Source organism: Budorcas taxicolor, chromosome 11 (assembly GCF_023091745.1).
Source record: "Budorcas taxicolor isolate Tak-1 chromosome 11, Takin1.1, whole genome shotgun sequence".
NCBI classification, from domain to species: Eukaryota; Metazoa; Chordata; class Mammalia; order Artiodactyla; family Bovidae; genus Budorcas; species Budorcas taxicolor.
This window is the reverse complement of record NC_068920.1, coordinates 74706501-74726355: the sequence shown is the minus strand read 5'-3', so window position 1 is coordinate 74726355 and position 19855 is coordinate 74706501. Positions and strand designations below refer to the sequence as shown.

Genomic DNA, 19855 nt, shown 5'->3' with positions numbered 1-19855 from the left:
AGGCCGAAAGGCAACTCCCACCACTCCCCGTCTCGCCCGTCTTTCCTTCCCAGCTGCAGCCGCTGAAATATCCAACTTCTACGGTCCTCCTCCATCAGTTTCCCGGCCTCCCTTCACAGCCAGGCCTGAGCCCCCAGCCCTGCCTTCCGCCGCTCCCCTCCTCCGGAGGCCGAGCCCCGGGGCTGGGCGGCTTCCTTCCCGGGCATCCCGGGGCCCGGCTCCTCCCGCAGCGGGCCCGGCCCCCGCCCGGCGTTCCCGCACACTCACCGCTGAGCGCCGAGGCCTGCAGGGTGGCCCCTGAGGTGCCGTCGATGACTTTGATGGTCCCGCGACTGGTCACGGCCAGGATGGCGTTGAGCGCCGGGTGGTAGGAGAGGCTGTGCAGCCCATCGGCGTCGCAGCGCATGCAGCCGTCCCGCAGCACCAGCCACTCGGAGACCCCGGCCGCTCCCGCCCCCGCCGCCGAGGAGCAGCCCGGGCCAGAGGCCGCCGCAGCCGCAGCCGCCATCTTCCGGCCTGCGCTCAGCACAATCACACTGGGAAGCGGCTCAGTGACAGTCCCGGGAGGTGCAGCACCACCACCAGTCACCATCCGGGGCCAGGGGGCAAGCAGAGCGCGTTAGCCGGAAGTGAAGTCAGGCGCCGGCACGCAACTGGGACGTCGGCCGCGCGCCCGGAGGGGCCAAGCTTGGAGGGAGGCTGGCGGGGGAGGGGGAGAGGGAGAGGGAGAGGCGGGACCCGGGATGGGACCGGGAGGCGGCCGGCCGGAGCATGCGCGGGAGGGAGAGCGCGTGCCACGCGCCGCTGGTCCAGCCAGCTCTGTGTCCGCAACGTCCCAGTTTTTTTTCCGAGCCCGGGGAGTGGCCGCGGCCTGGACTCCGCCCAGCACCCCTAATCCGGACCAGGGCGGGGTGGGTGGGTGGAGAGTAGGGGTTTGGGATGTGTATTTCCGCTAGGCGGGGACCCCGGACGGTGCGACTTGGCTGAGACGCCTTGAGGCCCCTTGCTGCGGTTCCACCTTTGCCTGGACGGTTCTCAGCACGCGCGGTGCAGCTGTTTGGCTGTGGCCCAAAGGAGACCTCCTGTCTGGGCCTCTGCTCAGCAATCTGAAAAACTTCTAGTCTGGATTTGGAGAAACCGACCGACCTCCCCAAACCCACGCGTATTACAACGCCCCACCCGTTCCCAAATTTATTGTTAAACCAAAGGACCAGTCTAAATGTAGCTGGGGGTGTCCTTCCAAAACATTTTTTTAAGCCTCAAAACAAGCTGAAACTGTAAAAGCTATCATTTCGAAGATTTTTCTCTCTGAAGACCCATTTGGACCAAACTTTTCCATTAAAGGTTCCTGTGAGTAGGCTTCTACTGCAAATCAGGACCCCCATCTTGTTGGTAGGGAAAACAAACTAGTAACCTGAATGCTAAACTTAATATACTTTAATGTTGTACGGTGTTGAAATGGATAAAAGGCATAGTTTTGGGGGTGCTAGACTATGTTAAATATTTTGGTTGGGATAAAAAAAAAATCTGTGAATTTAGATTTCTTTCACCTGTAAACCAACTTTCTCCAAAGCTCATTACTCAGATGTTCTGAAATACAACACTTCCATAATCAAAAAATTTGGGAAAGAAATCCCCCTGTATTTCTCCTCTTGGGAGATTTATTATACATATTAGTTTATCTAAAGCTCTGAGACCTTGTATGACAAAGAATACTATTTAACCTCCTTTTACCAACATTTCACAAACTCATATAAACACAGAACCCTCCAAAATCAGTGTTTCAAACAACAATCCTTAGTGTAGCTTGTTGCTTGTTTTTCTGAGTGGAATTTTGCTTGAGCACTGGCTGAGGCCTCCAAACCGTGGTGAAGTGTTTCAGGATCCAGAGTAAGATTCCTAGAACTGATCATGAAAATGAACTGGGCAAGACTGGGTGAAGTTTAATATCAGCTGTGTTACTGATGTCCTTCTTGTGGAGTTGAGAGCAAATACTCTGGACACTAAAGATGTACTGATTTGCATGGCTCTTCTGTTCTGAAGTGATGGCCTTCTGAGGGCCTCCAGCCCAACCATTTTGGGCATAGGTGGTAATCACCTAAAGCAAGTAAAAATTCTCACAATCATTCCGGGAAGAATTTGCTGGAATCAGAGATGTGGATTCAAAATACCGGTATTATTGATACAGAAAAGGCATTTGATAAAAATCCAACATCCATTCAAGGGGAAAAAGCCTTTCAGCAAACTAAAAATAGAGGGAAATTTCTCCAACTTGAAAAAAGCATCCACAAAAAAGCCTACAGCTAACAGCATACTTAACAGTAAAAGACTTGACATCTTTCCTTCTAAAATCAAGGGCAACTCAAGGACATCCACTTCATCAGTCCTTTTTAACACAGTATCTGGAAGATCTGGAACTTAATAGTAAGTTACTGTAACAAGGAAAGAAAAAGAAATAAAAGGCATAGAAAGAGAGAAAGCAGAGTTTCTCACCCCCATCTGCCCCCCTTTCCCTTGTGCAGCCACTGATGGTTCAGAACCAGCCTGTAGTAGGAAGAATAGAGGCTGAGATCTAATTGAGACAGCCTCCCTAGAACTGCAAGATGAAGTCTGGCAGAGGAGTAAGCATGGGCTCTATCTAACTGAGTGGAGGCCTGTGTGGAGCCACATAGGGATGTAGAAAGGGGTAAACTGATTCTGGAGCTTATAGAGCAAACACTGTCCCTGAAGATTTCCTATTAAGTACTAGGGGGAGTCTGAATGGATGGCTAAATTGCAACATATGTATAACATACGCCAGTAAAACTCACAATACACACACACACTTAAGCGATATACAAAACTGCATAATACAAATGCTTAATGTAATAAAGGAATCTGAATTTAGGGAAGAAAAAAACTTTGATGACAAATCTTAAAAAAAAAAAAATCAACAGCCTAATGCCCAATTAATTAACTTCTCTGCTGAAGTTTACAGGAAGATTTGCTTAGTCCCAAAGCAGAGTACCCTAAAGTTCTAATGATTTCTAACAGAAAGGCTGATCTCCTAGGAGCTCTTTCTATCTGGCCTGATATTGACAGCCAGTATACGTGTCACTAAATTCACTCTGAGGACAAAACCACAGTGAGATACCAATTCACATTCATTAGGATGGCTACCATCAAAAAACAAAACAAAAACTAAAAAAACACAGCTAGGTGCTGATAAGGATGTTGACAAATTTAAACCCTTGTGCACTATTGCTGGGAATGTAAAATGGTACAGCTGCTGTGGAAAATAGTAAAGCTGTTCCTCAAAAAATTAAAAATAGAATTACAGAATGATCCAGCAGTTCTACTTTTGGGCACATACTAAAAAAAACTCAAAGCAGGATCTCAAAGACATTTGTACACCCATGTTCATAGCAGTATTAGTCCCAATAGCTAAAGTGTCCTAGACACCCAAAGTGTTCACCAATGGCAGATGACTGATGATGGTATAATATGTGAATAAGTAATAAATATATATACCAGTTCAGTTCAGTCGCTCAGTCATATCCGACTCTTTGCGACCCCATGAATCGCAGCACGCCAGGCCTCCCTGTCCATCACCAACTCCTGGAGTTCACTCAGACTCATGTCCATCGAGTCAGTGATGCCATCCAGCCATCTCATCCTCTGTCATCCCCTTTTCCTCCTGCCCCCAATCCCTCCCAGCATCACAGTCTTTTCCAATGAGTCAACTCTTCATATGAGGTGGCCAAGTACTGGAGTTTCAGCTTCAGCATCATTCCCTCCAAAAAAATCCCAGGGTTGATCTCCTTCAGAGTGGACTGGTTGGATCTCCTTGCAGTCCAAGGGACTCTCGAGTCTTCTCCAACACCACAGTTCAAAAGCATCAATTCTTTGGTGCTCAGCTTTCTTCACAGCCCAACTCTCACATCCATGCATGACCACTGGAAAACCATAGCCTTGACTAGACGGACCTTAGTTGGCAAAGTAATATCTCTGCTTTTTAATATGCTGTCTAGGTTGGTCATAACTTTTCTCCCAAGGAGTAAGTGTCTTTTAATTTCATGGCTGCAGTCACCATCTGCAGTGATTTTGGAGCCTAAAAAAATAAAGTCTGACACTGTTTTCACTGTTTCCCCATCTATTTCCCATGGAGTGATGGGACCATATGCCATGATCTTCGTTTTCTAAATGTTGAGCTTTAAGCAAACTTTTTCACTCTCTTTTACTTTCATCAAGAGGCTTTTGAGTTCCTCTGCACTTTCTGCCATAAGGGTGGTGTCATCTGCATATCTGAGGTGAATGATATTTCTCCCGGCAATCTTGATTCCAGCTTGTGTTTCTTCCGGTCCAGCATTTCTCATGATGTACTCTGCATAGAAGTTAAATAAGCAGGGTGACAATATACAGCCTTGATATACTCCTTTTCCTATTTCGAACCAGTCTATTGTTCCATGTCCAGTTCTAATTGCTGCTTCCTGACCTGCAAATTTCTTAAGAGGCAGGTCAGGTGGTCTGGTATTCCCATCTCTTGAAGAATTTTCCACAGTTTATTGTGATCCACACAGTCAAAGGCTTTGTCATAGTCAATAAAGCAGAAATAGATGTTTTTCTGGAATTCTCTTGCTTTTTCCATGATCCAGCGGATGTTGGCAATTTGATCTCTGGTTCCTCTGCCTTTTCTAAAACAAGCTTGAACATCAGGGAGTTCACGGTTCATGTATTGCTGAAGGCTGGCTTGGAGAATTTTGAGCATTACTTTACTAGCGTGTGAGATGAGTGCAACTGTGCGGTAGTTTGAGCATTCTTTGGCATTGCCTTTCTCTATATATAATGTATGTATATGTATATATAATTCAAACTTAGGCAAGAAATTCTGACTCATGCCACCACATAGCTGTACCTTGAGGGCATTATGCTCAGTGAAATAGGGAGTCACAAAAAGACAAACACTGTACGACAGAAATCAAACCAATATTGTAAAGCAATCATCAGTTAAAGATAAAACAAAGACAAAAGCTGTGTAATTTCACTTACATGAGGTACTTTTAGAGTATTTAAATTCTTAGCGACAGTGGGATGGCGGTTGCAGAGAGTGAAGAAGAAGGAACTGGGGAGCTGTTTAATGGGTACAGAGTTTTAGTCATACTAGATGAAAAGTTTTTTGGTGATGGTAACACAATAATGTGAATGTACTTAATCCTGCTGCACTATGAACTTAAAAATGGTTAATATGGTATCACTACACACCTATTCAGTTCAGTTCAGTTCAGTTCAGTCGCTCTGTTGTATCCGAATCTGCGACCCTATGAACCACAGCACGCCAGGCCTCCCTGTCCATCACCAACTCCCAGAGTCCACCCAAACCCATGTCCATTGAGTCAGTGATACCATCAAACAATCTCATCCTCTGTCATCCCCTTTTCTCCTGCCCTCAATCTTTACCAGCGTCACAGTCTTTTCAAATGAGGCAGCTCTTCGCATCAGGTGGCCAAAGTATTGGAGTTTCAGCTTCAACATCACTCCTACCAATGAACACCCAGGACTGATCTCCTTTAGGATGGACTGATTGGATCACCTTGCAGTCCAAGGGACTCTCAAGAGTCTGCTCTAACACCACACTTCAAAAGCATCAATTCTTCGGCACTCAGCCTTCGTCACAGTGCAACTCTCACATCCATGCATGACCACTGGAAAAACTACAGCCTTGACTAGACGGACCTTTGTTGGCAAATAATGTCTCTGCTTTTCAATATGCTATCTAGGTTGGTCATAACTTTCCTTCCAAGGAGTAAGCATCTTTTAATTTCATGGCTGCAATCACCATCTGCAGTGATTTTGGAGCCCCAAAAAATAAAGTCTGACACTGTTTCCAAGATTCCAATAGTTCTAACTGTTGCTTCCTGACCTGCATATAGATTTCTCAAGAGGCAGGTCAGGTGGTCTGGTATTCCCATCTCTTTCAGAATTTCCCACAGTTTATTGTGATCCACACAGTCAAAGGCGTTGGCATAGTCAATAAAGCAAAATAGATGTTTTTCTGGAACTCTCTTGCTTTATCCATGATCCAGCAGATGTTGGCAATTTGATCTCTGGTTCCTCTGCCTTTTCTAAAACCAGTTTGAACATCTGGAAGTTTACGGTTCACGTATTGAAGCCTGGCTTAGAGAATTTTGAGCATCACTTTACTAGCATGTGAGATGAGTGCAACTGTGCAGCAGTTTTGAGCATTCTTTGGCATTGCCTTTCTTTGGGATTGGAATGAACACTGACCTTTTCCAGTTCTGTGGCCACTGCTGAGTTTTCCAAATTTGCCGGCAAATGGAGTGCAGCACTTTCATAGCATCATCTTTTAGGATTTGAAATAGCTCAACTGGGATTCCATCATCTCCACTAGTTTTGTTCATAGTGATGCTTTCTAAGGCCCTCTTGACTTCACATTCTCTGATGTCTGGCTCTAGGTGAGTGATCACACCATCATGATTATCTGGGTCGTGAAGATCTTTTTTGTACAGTTCTTCTGTGTATTCTTGCCACCTCTTCTTAATATCTTCTGCTTCTGTTAGGTCCATACCATTTCTGTCCTTTACTGAGCCCATCTTTGCATGAAATGTTCCCTTGGTATCTCTAATTTTCTCGAAGAGATCTCTAGTCTTTCCTATTCTGTTGTTTTCCTCTATTTCTCTGCATTGATTGCTAAGGAAGGCTTTCTTATCTCTTCTTGCTATTCTTTGGAACTCTGTGTTCAGATGCTTATAGCTTTCCTTTTCTCCTTTGCTTTTTGCTTCTCTTCTTTTCACAGCTATTTGTAAGGCCTCCTCAAACAGCCATTTTGCTTTTTTGCATTTCTTTTTCTTGGGGATGGTCTTGATCCCTGTCTCCTGTACAATGTCACGAACCTCTGTCCATAGTTCATCAGGCACTCTGTCCATTAGATCTAGTCCCTTAAATCTATTTCTCACTTCTACTGTATAATCATAAGGGATTTGGTTTAGGTCATACCTGAATGGTCTAGTGGTTTTCCCTACTTTCTTCAGTTTAAGTCTGAATTTGGCAATAAGGAATTCATGATCTGAGTGACAGCTCCCGGTCTTGTGTCTGCTGACTGTATAGAGCTTCTCCATCTTTGGCTGCAAAGAATATAACCAATCTGATTTTGGTGTTGATCATCTGGTGATGTCCATGTGTAGAGTCTTCTCTTGTGTTGTTGGAAGAGGGTGCTTGCTATGACCAGTGAGTAAATGCATATGTCCAAGTAAAAGAAGCCAAACTGAAAAGGCCTTCTACTGTATAATTCCAACCATACAATATTACTGAAAAGGAAAAACTGCAGACACAGTAAAAAGATCAGTGGTTGCCACTGGTTAATAGGGAGGGAGAAGCAATGAATAGGTGGAAGACCAGATTTTTAGGCAGTGAAACTATTCGGTAATAACAGATACATGACATTACCCATTTGTCAAAACTCACAGAGCTATACAACACAAATAGGGAACTTGAATGTAAGCTATGGGCTACATGGGTTAATTATGGATCACTTGGGTTGATATGGGTTATTATCATATGGGCTATTATATATCAATTATTATGATACATAATAATTATGTATCACTATTGATTCAATAACTAACATATGCCATGCGGATGCAGTCATAGGGGAACTTAGTGCAGGGGAACAGGTAATTTCTCTGTACAATCTGCTAATTTTTCTGTAAATCTGAGACTGTTCTAAAATCTAAAACCTATTAAGTTTTTAAAATGGTCAAAATGGTAACTTTTTGTTATGTGTATTTTATCAGTTTTTTAAATAAAAAAATTTACTGTCAGGAGAAAAGAGAAACATAGTCCACATTTGTTTCTCATCACTGGGAAGGGATTCGTCTCCCTGCTTATTCCACATTCAGTTTCGTTTCGTATTAGTGGTATCCTATTGTACTGGACAGAAGCCAGAGCTAGAGCTGTTACAGGACGTGTATATTTGGGACATGCATATCATGATTTCTAAGAGGGAAGTGTTGTCACACGGAACAATAGCATGGCAGCTCCTAATACTGAGTTAGTGCTAAAGATCCATCTTCATGAAGTTCATACATATCTAGGGGGTACTGTTTTTTAAATTACTCTCTGTAATAATTTGCATAAACTTACTAGATTTGTGTGAGGTTTTCTGTACTTCAGAAATTGGAGGTGATCATCTTTAATAATCACCAGTGTCTCCTGCTTTCTTTTCCATGTTTTTACTGTTTTTCTCACTTCTGCTATCTTCATAATGTTCTTGCCCTTCCTATGAAAAACGTGTGACACAGTGAAAAGATGAGAAGTCAGACAAATTATCTTACATACATGATGCAGTGTTTGGGAGATTATACTGATATGTGCAGTTTACTTTGAAATGCATTAAAAAAGATCGAGTGGGGATGGATGAATAGAGAAATGAAATGAATATATATGTGATAAAGCAAGGATAGTAAAATGTTAATGGTGGAATCTAAGCTGTCAGTACACAGATGTTTACTGTGAAAATTCTATAAAATTTTCTTTATGTTTGAAACTTTTTGTAATAAAATATTTTTAAAATACCAGAATGAAAAAAATAAACACTTGTAATCTCCCTGCAAAAGAATTCTTTTCCAGTGCAGCTTTATCACTATCTAGTGACTAAGAGCAAGCTGCTAAAGCTTCCTAACTCAGTCACCTCCTGTGAAATTATAGAGCTGGACAAAATCAGCAGTTTCCAAATGTCATTTTATGTGTTGGTGGCATCAAAGTCATTCTAGAGCCCCACCCTAAGCCTAAAAAATTAAACTCTCAATGAAATCCATATTTTTTAGACAGGTGTCTCACAGTATTCTGGTACCAATCACGTTTAGAAACCTTTGGACTACAGAGTCTCCTTCCATTCTGAAGTGGGTACCTGTTTACATTATGTTCTTAAATTTTTCAAGTCCCAGGCAACTTACTAAAATATAGATTCTGGGGGTGGGGAACTTATATTCTGCATTTAACAAGTTCCTGCTCTTGGCCAATGCCAGTGATGCTAGACCATATTTTGAGAATCAAAGAGCCAGAAGATCAGAAACAACAGTCAGGGGAAACCCCTGTTTTTTCATAGGTTCAATTCTTCCTTTTTTGGTCAAACCACACTCACAGGAAGGAAAGTATGTTGAACATCTTCCATTTTCTGAATTTGATATAGAATAATCATATGGAAAAACCTAATGCTTTTTTGGTGTGAGAAGTCATTATCTCTGGAGAAAAGCTCAGTATGGCATTTATTTGAAAGGTTTGGATACTGATCATCCACCTACTTTTGACACTTTCAGGCAACAATAAAAAATAGTTCACCAGGCTGCTGGATTAAGAATAGACACCTTCAGGAGTCACAGATATGATAAGAGTAACCATAGGATTGCAGCTTGAGATTAAAGGAAAAGTAATTAACAAAAAAAACAGCAAGAACTCAATGGAAGTTGAATAAAAGTACCTGGAAAGTTCATTTGCTTTATCCTTATTTCATACATGATCTGATGGTCCAGGCACTGTGTTAGGTATTTATTAAGCACTTGCTACATACTTGGCACTATAAAGATGAAAGAAACAACAGAACAAAGAGACAGATATCAGAATTTCCTGGCAGCCCAGTGTTTAGGACTCAAGAGCTTTCATTGGTGAAGCCTGGGTTCAATCCCTGGCCAGGGAACTAAGATTCAGCAAGTTGTGCAGCAGGGCCAAAACAACAACAACCAGATACCATCATTGTTCCTTGGGGATTACAATCAAGCAAGCTGACAGACATTAATCAAATCATCATTAAAAAAGATATGATTCCAAATGTGATGTGTATGAAGGAGAAACTTCTAGTGCTATGAGAAAGTGACCAGAGTATGAAATCAGGCTTTCGACATACATGGAAGTGGAAAAAAACAAAAGTGTTAGTCTCAGTCATGTCTGACTCTTTGTGACCCCATAGACAGCAGGCTGCCAAGCTCCTTTGTCCATGGAATTCTCCAGGCAAGAACACTGGAGTGGGTAGCCATTCCCTTCTAAATGGAAGTCAGTTCAGTTCAGTGCAGTCGCTCAGTGGTGTCCATCGCTTTGCCAACCCATGAATAGCAGTGTGCCAGGCCTCCCTGTCCATCACCAACTCCCGGAGTTCACCAAAACTCATGTCCATTGAGTCGGTGATGCCATCCAGCCATCTCATCCTCTGTCATCCTCTTCTCCTCCTGCCCCCAATCCCTCCCAGCATCGGGCTCTTTTCAAATGAGTCAACTCTTCACATGAGGTGGCCAAAGTATTGGAGTTTTTGCCTCAGCATCAGTCCTTCCAATGAACACCCAGGACTGATCTCCTTTAGAATGGACTGGTTAGATCTCCTTGCAGTCCAAGGGACTCTCAAGAGTCTTCTCTAACACCACACTTCAAAAGCATCAATTCTTCAGCGCTCAGCTTTCTTCACAGTCCAACTCTCACATCCATGCATGACCACTGGAAAAACCATAGCCTTGACTAGATGGACCTTTGTTGGCAAAGTAATGTCTCTGCTTTGTAATATGCTATCTAGGTTGGTCATAACTTTTCTTCCAAGGAGTAAGCATCTTTTAATTTCATGGCTGCAATCACCATCTGCAGTGATTTTGGAGCCCCCAAAAATAAAGTCTGACACTGTTTTCACTGTTTCCCCATCTATTTCCCATGAAGTGATGGGACCGGATGCCATGATCTTAGTTTTCTGAATGTTGAGCTTTAAGCCAACTTTTTCACTCTCCTCTTTCACTTTCATCAACAGGCTTTTGAGTTCCTCTTCACTTTCTGCCATAAGGGTGGTGTCATCTGCATATCTGAGATTATTGATACAAGCTGACATCTAAAACCTGAAAAGGAAATACCAGTTGAAGAGGATAGTATTTACGAGTATGTGGGAAAAGAGAATCTACTGGGCTCTACGAAGGTCCTGTGGTATTTGACTTTTTCCAGCCAGTGTAGCTAGGGTTGAATAGACCATGGGAAGAAAGACTCAGACGAAGTTCAAAAAGAAGACATGGACCAGCTTACATCAGAGCTGGTAGATGTGGGCCACAGTAAGAATTTGGGACTTAGTATTAAGCCAAAAGGAAAGCCATTTAACATACAGTGAGTGACAAGATCTGACTTATCTTTAGAGAGACCATTCTGACTACCTTAAGAGTAACTTAAAAGGTTACAAGCTGGGGGAATCCCCTTGTAGTCCAGTGGTTAGGACTCTGAACTCATGCTTTCCCTGCTGAGGGCTGGAACTAAGCTCTTACCAGCAGGCCTCAACTAGGGAATGACACTCACCTTGTGTAAGGCAATAGGGTAAAGCACTCACCATGGATGCAAAATTTAAAGAGCTGCCAAAACACTCAGTGGTCCAAATTCAGTTCAGTTCAGTCCAGTCGCTCAGTCATGTCTGACTCTTTGCAACCCCATGGAGTGCAGCACGCCAGGCTTCCCTGTCCATCACCAACTCCCAGAGCTTACTCAAACTCATGTCCTTTGAGCTGGTGATGCCATCCAACCATCTCATCCTGTCATCCCCTTCTCCTCCTGCCCTCAATCTTTCCCAGTATCAGGGTCTTTTTCCAACGAGTCAGTTCTTTGCATCAGGTGGCCAAAGGATTGGAGTTTGAGCTTCAGCATCAGTCCTTCCAATGAATATTCAGGACTGATTTTCTTTAGGATTGACTGGTTTGATCTCCTTGCAGTTCAAGTGACTCTCAAGAGTCGTCTCCAACACCACACTTCAAAAGAATCAGTTCTTCAGTGCTCAGCTTTCTTTATGGTCCAACTCTCACATCTGTACATGACTACTGGAAAACCCATAGCTTTGACTAGATGATCCAGATTAGTCATGTTTTAAAAAATAAAATCTACAAACTACAGGCTACAGTCTAGCTCCCTGTTTTTGTAAATAAGATTCTCTTGGAACCAGAATTGAGATCCTTTTAAGAAAAGTACAATAGGATCATGCAAGTCTTTATTTAAAATTCTGATGCTTTTCCACCATTTTTTGCATTTATTTTTATTTTTAAATACTTCATTAAAGTATGATTTATCCCTGTTAAGTTTTGTACCTCAGGAAAGTGTCTCACTTGCCTCACCCTACAAGAGCAGAAACTGGAAGACCAATTAGAACATTCACCTATTCATTCATTCAACAATGCCAGACACTGGTCTTCACTGCGGGGATTCAAAGTGAAAAAACAATGACAGTCTCTACACTCATGGAATATATATTCTAATTTCATACTAAGAACCAAAATAAACAAGATGACTTTAGATTTATGTGGAATTAAGGAAATGAAAGAAAGAGAATATGATCTGACGACCAGGAGTAGGCTACTTAAGAGAGCATGGCCAGGGAAGGCCACTAGAACTAAAATCTGAATGGCGAAAACCAAAGGAAGAGGGTCCTAGGTACAGGAAATGTCAAAGTAGGCTACAGCAGAGTTCAGGAGATAAAAGAGAGTGGCTTGAACTGACATAGTGGCAAAGAAATATGGGATACTTTAAAAAGATAATCAGTAATACTTGATTTAATGATACTAGAGTGACAGAAAGAGAGATGGCCAGGAAGACTTCCCAGAATGCTTTGATCATCATGCTGTTTTAGTCCAACAAAACTTATGCTTCAGAGGAATGAGTACATCAAGGTGGCCACTTACTGCTGGCCCCAGAATCAACATTTTGACCCTGCACAAGGCCCAGCTCAAAAGCCAACAGTCCCATTGAAGGATCCACGTCTTTAAGAGATCTCCAGGCTTCCTGAATATAAAATAAGATGGGAAGAGTCTAGCCATCTGGCATGTAAGGAAGGTGGGTGCTGTTCCCTCAAGATTTCCCTCTAGGTTAGCATCATCTGCCCCGGATGGCTAACACTTTTTCTGTGGCTGTTGAGTTCTCCTGTCTAATTGGGAGGCACCTCTTACATCGTGCCATCTCTTATCCCTTTGGATATCTCTACCCCTTTTCTGACCTGCTTCATAGTGTCTGAATACTTACTATTCTGATTATTCCCTGATCAGGATGCTGAACAACCCTCTGACGAGCAGTCTCTCACATCAGCTAGCAGCTACAGTGAACTTTTCAATACCTAGATTGGCACTGGGCAGTACACAGCTTGAGAAGACTAAAGGAAGAACATTATCTTAGACATACAGACCTTACCATGATTCTATGGGGCAAAATATTGTTATTCCTGTTTTATGCACGAGGCCACTGAAGTTCTAAGAAGTTAATGAAGTCAGGAAGGGTTTAAAAGGATAAAGATTATATATTAGTAAATGGAGGAGCCAGGGTTTGAACGTTGAACTCCCATCTGACTTCATAGCCTGAATTTTTAGCCACTATACTAAACTTCCTGCTGAAATGTGTAACTTTTATTTATTTTATTCAACTAGAGTTGATTTACAACATTGTATTAGTTTCAGGTCCACAGCCAAGTGATTCAGATATAGATAGACTGATTCTTTTTCTGGTTCTTTTCCATTGTAGATTACAAGATATTGAATATAGTGCCCTGTGCTATAAAAAAGTAAATCCTTATTTATGGGAAAGGTGTAATCTTATTAATTTGATAAGAATGCTCAAAGGGAACATGCTGTAATGAGAGGACGGGCTGTGTCAGAGGATCTTGTGCTAGTCTTAGTTTCCCCAGCTGTCCCTCACTCTGTTCCTCTGAGTAGTAATTCTCAAACACAGGAGCCCCTTGGAATTCTAGAGGAACTTCCTTGTCCCACAACAGACCTACTGAGTTGGAATTGTTGCCATATGGGAAAGCAGGCTCAGGGTAGATAGATTTAATTATTTTAAGCAAAACCATCAATTTGCACTTTTTATGTGAAATATCTTAATTTCTTAACGTTAGCAATGAATTCACAGTTGTTTTTTTTAAAAAATCTCCACGTAGACAAACACATCACATCCTTGGGCCTAATCTAGCTGGGCTTCTGCTTTAAGAAAGCTGCCAACAGAACCTTTCTCCTGAAGGTAATATACTTTGTTTAAAAACATGTCTTAATGTAAATTTTTAAAAAATCAACCAGACTGAAGGAAACCCAGGATAGACTATAAATAACAACAAATGAACTTAACTGTAGTAGAAATGAATAACATAAGCACACCGAAGGGAATGGAGGGGATAACAACTAATCTAAGTAGTTTGGGAAACTGTATGTTGATTGTACATTTCAAGTTTGAGAAGAAAAGAACTGTACCAAGTACTGTGCCTTAGTCAGTAACGTGTTTTTCACAGGCACATAGGTTAGCAATTCTGAAACTACTTTACATATTGACATCACATACCCCATGATGTGACAGACTACTGGGGAGGACATCACTTTGAAGTTCTTGCTAAAAATGCATACCCTAAATCTAATCAGGAGAGGCTTCCCTGCTGGCTCAATGGTAAAGAATCTGCCTGCCAATGCACGCGATGCAGGTTCCATCCCTAGGTTGGGAAGATCCCCTCGAGAAGGAAATGGCAACCTACTCCAGTATTCTTGCCTTGAAAATCCCATGGACTGAGGAGGCTGGTGGGCTACAGTCCATTGGGTTGCCAAGAGTCAACTAAACAACAACAATCAGAGAAAAACATCAGACAGATTCAAACTAAGGGACGTTCTACAAAAGAACTGTACTCTTCACAAGTTTTAGTACTATTCCCATTTCAGGGTCATGAGAACAAGGAAAGGCTGAGGAACTATCACAGACTGAAGGAGATTTAATGAGACACGATGACAAAATCCTGGGATCCAGGATTAGGTCCTGGAAGAAACAAAGGATACTAATGGAAAATCTGATGCAATCCAAAAAAGGTCTGTCATTTAGTTAATAATACTGTATTGATGTTGATTTCTTGGTTTAGGTCAATGTACTAAGGTTATGCAAGATGTTAACATTAAGGAAAACTGGGCGATAGGGTCTCAGGAACTCTTTGCATTATTTTTGCAAGTTTAGTGGATAAAGTGGATTGGTTTACTCAACCTGCATTCTACCGTCCACAGGGTACCTCCTTGTCCTGGAGAGGCTAGAACACTGAAATCTACAGTTCTGGCCCCTTAGCTTCCACCAGCTTCACACATTCAAGTGAGAGCTGGAAGGCACAAATGAGGTAGACACTATTTTCCTTTTCATTGTGCTTATTTTCCTGCTGCAGGTGAGGTCACATGAACATAGGGTTTTATTTCTTACAGGAGCACCTTCGGTGTTCCTTCTACAGCTTCCAGAATACTAGAGTGGGTAGCCATTCCCTTCTCCAGGGGATCTTCCCAACCCAGGGATAGATCACACGTCTCCCACATTGCAGGCGGACTCTTTACCAGCTGAGCCACAAGGGAAGTCCAGAAAGTAAAGGTCGCTCAGTCACGTCCTACTCTTTGCGACCCCATGGACTATACAGTCCATGGAATTCTCGAAATCAGAATACTGGAGTGGGTTTCCTTCTGCAGAGAATCTTCCCAACCAAGGGATCAAACCTAGGTCTCCCACATTGAAGGCAGATTCTTTAGCAGGTTAGCCACAAGGGAAGCCCGAGATTACTAGAGTGGGTAGCCTATCCCTTCTCCAGCAGATCTTCCCGACCCGGAAATGGAACTGGGGTCTCCAGCATTGCAAGCGGATTCTTTACCAAATGAGCTAGGAGGGAAGCCCAGTTTGATCTGACTTTTATTCCAAGTTTCTTACCATCTGACATAACCTCGCCCCCTGGAGCTGAGTTTCTATACTTGAAACTCAGTGTCTGATTTTTGCCTAACACCTTAGAAGCTGAGTTCTTAAACAGAGGGTTAGAATACTGGATCCCTGGTCCCTATAAACACTTCAGGTTGAAGAGCTACTTAGACAGACAGGACTCACCAGCATGGCTGTACAGGTGGTTAAAATACTGAAACAGTTTGATTATCCTGAACACCACTTACACTTCCCTCTCACCTGGGGGCCACCTGGATGCTCCCTACAATGCATCACTGAAGATTAATGCTTTATCCAGTATAGTCCTCAAGGCACGAGTTCCAGAGCCATAGTCAGGCTCAATTCTGATTAGTACTGCTAAGTCGCTTCAGTCATGTCTGACTCTGTGAGACCCCATAGACGGCAGCCCACCAGGCTCCCCCGTCCCTGGGATTCTCCAGGCAAGAACACTGGAGTGGGTTGCCATTTCCTTCTCTAATGCATGAAAGTGAAAAGTGAAAGTGAAGTCGCTCAGTCATGTCCAACTCTTAGAGACCCCATGGACTGCAGCCTACCAGGCTCTTCCGTCTATGGTCTATGGGATTTTCCAGGCAAGAGCAATGGAGTGGGTTGCCATTGCCTTCTCCGCTGATTGTTCCCTATTGGTGGTCAAACACTTTGAAGAGCATGTCTGTATGCAAGCCTGTAGTGTCTTCGTGGATTGCATGATCGCTTTACCTCTATTATTTATTTGCAGCTGGGAAACTTGCCTTATATTTATTCCATAAATCTTCACTGTTCAGCTCTAAAGACTGTTATTATCCATATCTTGGTTTTAGACTCTAGTTTCCACTGATATCCAAGATTTTTATATTACCCTTTGCATCTTAAGCTTGTTCAACCTCAACTAGCTCACCTCTTATTGCAGGAAACTCTTAGAATTAGAGATCACTTTGAAAAGCCTCAATCTTTACCTAGTCCCAGGCTCCGGAATCAATCCTATGCTAAACTGTAATTATAAGAAAAAATTAACATTCTAACAGTATTTTTAAAACATTAAAATATGCTTGAACTCTTACAGCCAAACAAATGTTGACTCATGAACATTATTTAAAAACTAAAATCTTTGGTTATAACTTACGTCTTCTCTTTAAATAGTGACAATGACTTTGTCCACACACTTGAGTTAACCTATGTTACTGGAAAATACTGTTAAAATCAAGACAGTTTAACAAAATTAGTCAGACTCACACTTGATTTGGCAACTTGTATGCTGCAAAATACATATTAGGTTTTTCCATATTACTTAGATTATTATTTTACCAAACAGAGAAACAATGATGGCTTCAAGTTACAGAATTCATAATACACCTACCTTTTAAAGAAGGATATTCATGCTTCTCTTGTAAGGAACCTATGAAAGAAGCTGGAAGGTAAGTTCACAAGGGATGGACAATTAAAGTAGAAGAAATTCAAATGGGTACATATCACTTATATTTTTCAGAAAGGAAAACCAAGGAAATGTCCTAAATTAAAAAACAAGAAATCTTTGTGAAGATGTATCTAGGTATGCCAAGCAAAACAAAGGCAAAAATCAAGAACAATGAAGATATGGAATACAAGACAGCAGGCAACTAAATGTCCGGTGAAGAACAAGGCCAAGATGCAGCAGAGCTAGAAATTCGTGTCTCCGCAGGAGCTGAGTCTGTCACCGGGCCCAAGGAACATGTATTCAAGGCTGAGAACAGAATGCCTTTCAGGCTGTAGGTGGATAAACAAGGTACACAGTTCCTCTTTTCAGTAAGAAAAAAGAAAGGCAATTTGAATTTGTAGGAAAGACAGGAAAACTTCACAAAAAGCCACAGGTTAAATATGAAGCAAACTAAAATGTGGCTTGATCTTGAACAGCTGATGGGATTCAAGGAAAGGGACATTCTCTTAGGTTGCAGAGAGGTCAAAAAGTGGACTCAGGAAGGAGGAAATGTCCTAAAACAGCACCTGCTGCACTGAGTAATATTTACACAGTGATAACAAAGCAAATGTTGCTTACTGCTGTTCAAAGTTTAGAATCAGTTATAGACAAAACATTGCATATGTATTTATAGCTACAGAACAGAGTGTAGTTGTCATTAATCTCAATGTCATAAAACTAAAGAAAGCAAAAGTGAAGCTGACAGAGGCTGGGTGGAAGAAGAGAAAACAAAAGGTGGGTGTGACAATGGTTTCATCTTACATATAGGGGAGACAAGAGCTATTTTTTTTTTTAAGCTGATAAAACAAGACATGGGAGTTTATCTCAAATTATAAAGACTTCCAGTAGAATAACTAAAGATAATATAACTACTAAAAAGGGAGAGAAGGAAGAGTAGCTTAAGTTAAGTCCTTATCTTTCAAAGGGAGGAGTATATATGTCTACAACTGATACAGTGAGAAATATTGACATAGGAATATTATTCAGAGTTATAAAGAATACTACCTGGAAAACAAAACAAAATGAATTGCCCCAGAAAAGTAATACTGGGATGAGTGGTGAAGGAATGGCAGAGAGGGCTGTGACATTTCATTATAAGTCCTCTCAACTGGTTAATTTTTTTAACTAAATAGCATAAGAGATTTGCACAGAACGTGAACCATTAACAAGCTGAATGCTTAACCATGTTTTTAATAGTTTTTTTGTTTTTGATGAGATTTCCTAATAAATGTCATTACACTTAAAACCCTTTCATAATTTGTATAGAAGCTACACAAATTGGTTCTCTTTCATATTCAATCTCTACTGAATACTAACTTTTGTCCATTTTCCTATAATCTAGTGTATCTATAATCTTGTATAAAAAAATCTCTCATTTGCTATATTATGAAACAAGGATGGGATGTTTATGAAGCAGACAGTAACAAAGTTCTGGTCCAGTTTTTGTGCCTACAAACTCTAAGGGAAAACCATAAAAAGACTCATAGAATAGATTGCATAAACAAATATATATTGAGTACATATTAACTCCCAGGCACAAGGCTAGCTAATAATATACTGTATCAAGACAAGACCAGGAGCATTATTCTTATTATCACTTTATCTGAAATTTTAGAAAATGTGTTCATTTAGTACAGGATTTCTCAACTTTGGCACTATTGACATGTTGGACTACACAATTTGTTGTTGAGTGTCTGTCCTGTGCTTTGTAGATATTTAGCAGCATCCCTGGTTTCTACCATTAGAGGTCAATAATATGTCCTCCCCTCTCCCCTTCTTCCAATACTCACAACCAAAACTGTCTCCAGATTTTGTACCTGGTTAAGAATCATTGGGTGTGATCATATTTTTAAAGAACTAAAATTTAATTTTAGAGATACTACTACTGTGTCAACCTTATTTATTTTGTGATGAATTTGTCTTACATATTGTCTCATTACATTTGACTTGAGAAATATAGCCACAATGGACTTTGATTCTTAGATGAGATAAATGTAATCTTTAACACTGCAGTGGAGCGGCATTTTCAACTAACTTATGAATAGCAAAACAAATATGACTTGCTATTTTTAGCTTAGGGAGTCTATCTTAAACCATACATGCTGGTACAACTGTGAAATCTAAGCTTTTAGGATTTCTCCTGAGTTAACCAGATGGCATGCTTATGGTCTGCCTACAAAATCTTTCCTTTCTTTTCAAATAAGCTATTTTTCACTTTCCACTTTAAGATCATATGCTTTTAGATTCTTTCCAAGTGAGAAAAAAAGTCCAGGCTACATTAGACACTAAAGTAAATTATCATAAGTCCTGAGCTTCCTGGGACTTAGAAATCCAAATGTCACCTATCTCCATGTTTTTTACCCTCACCTTGTTATATCTTCATGTAACCTTAGCTTCTAATCTATCCTTACAGTAACAGCAAATGCACATATACTCCTTATTTGCCAGGCATCATTCTAAGCTCCTTCACATTTATTTAAGTTGCTTTTCACTTTATTGAGGCATAATTGATATACAAAACTGCACATATTTAAAGTATATGATTCGGTAAGTTTGCACATGCATACAACCGTGAAACCATCACCACAATCAAAGCAATAAACATATCTATCGAAGTAAAATGTTTTATTTTGACTTAATTTCAAACAGAAAAACTACAAGAATAGTACAAAGAGCTACTGGATATCTTTCACCAAGATTCAG

At 41.2% G+C, this 19855-nt stretch overlaps 1 protein-coding gene across 1 annotated transcript in view; it reads right to left on the bottom strand.

Annotated features, from left to right (window-relative positions):
• Positions 1 to 592, bottom strand: part of BIRC6 (baculoviral IAP repeat containing 6) — a 209564-nt gene extending 208972 nt beyond the window's left edge. Inside the window, exon 1 of the mRNA XM_052649517.1 lies at positions 268 to 592. Within this exon, the coding sequence (XP_052505477.1) occupies positions 268 to 592 (325 nt within the window). The remainder of the gene's footprint in view (positions 1 to 267) is intronic.
• Between the last annotated feature and the right edge of the window lie 19263 nt (positions 593 to 19855).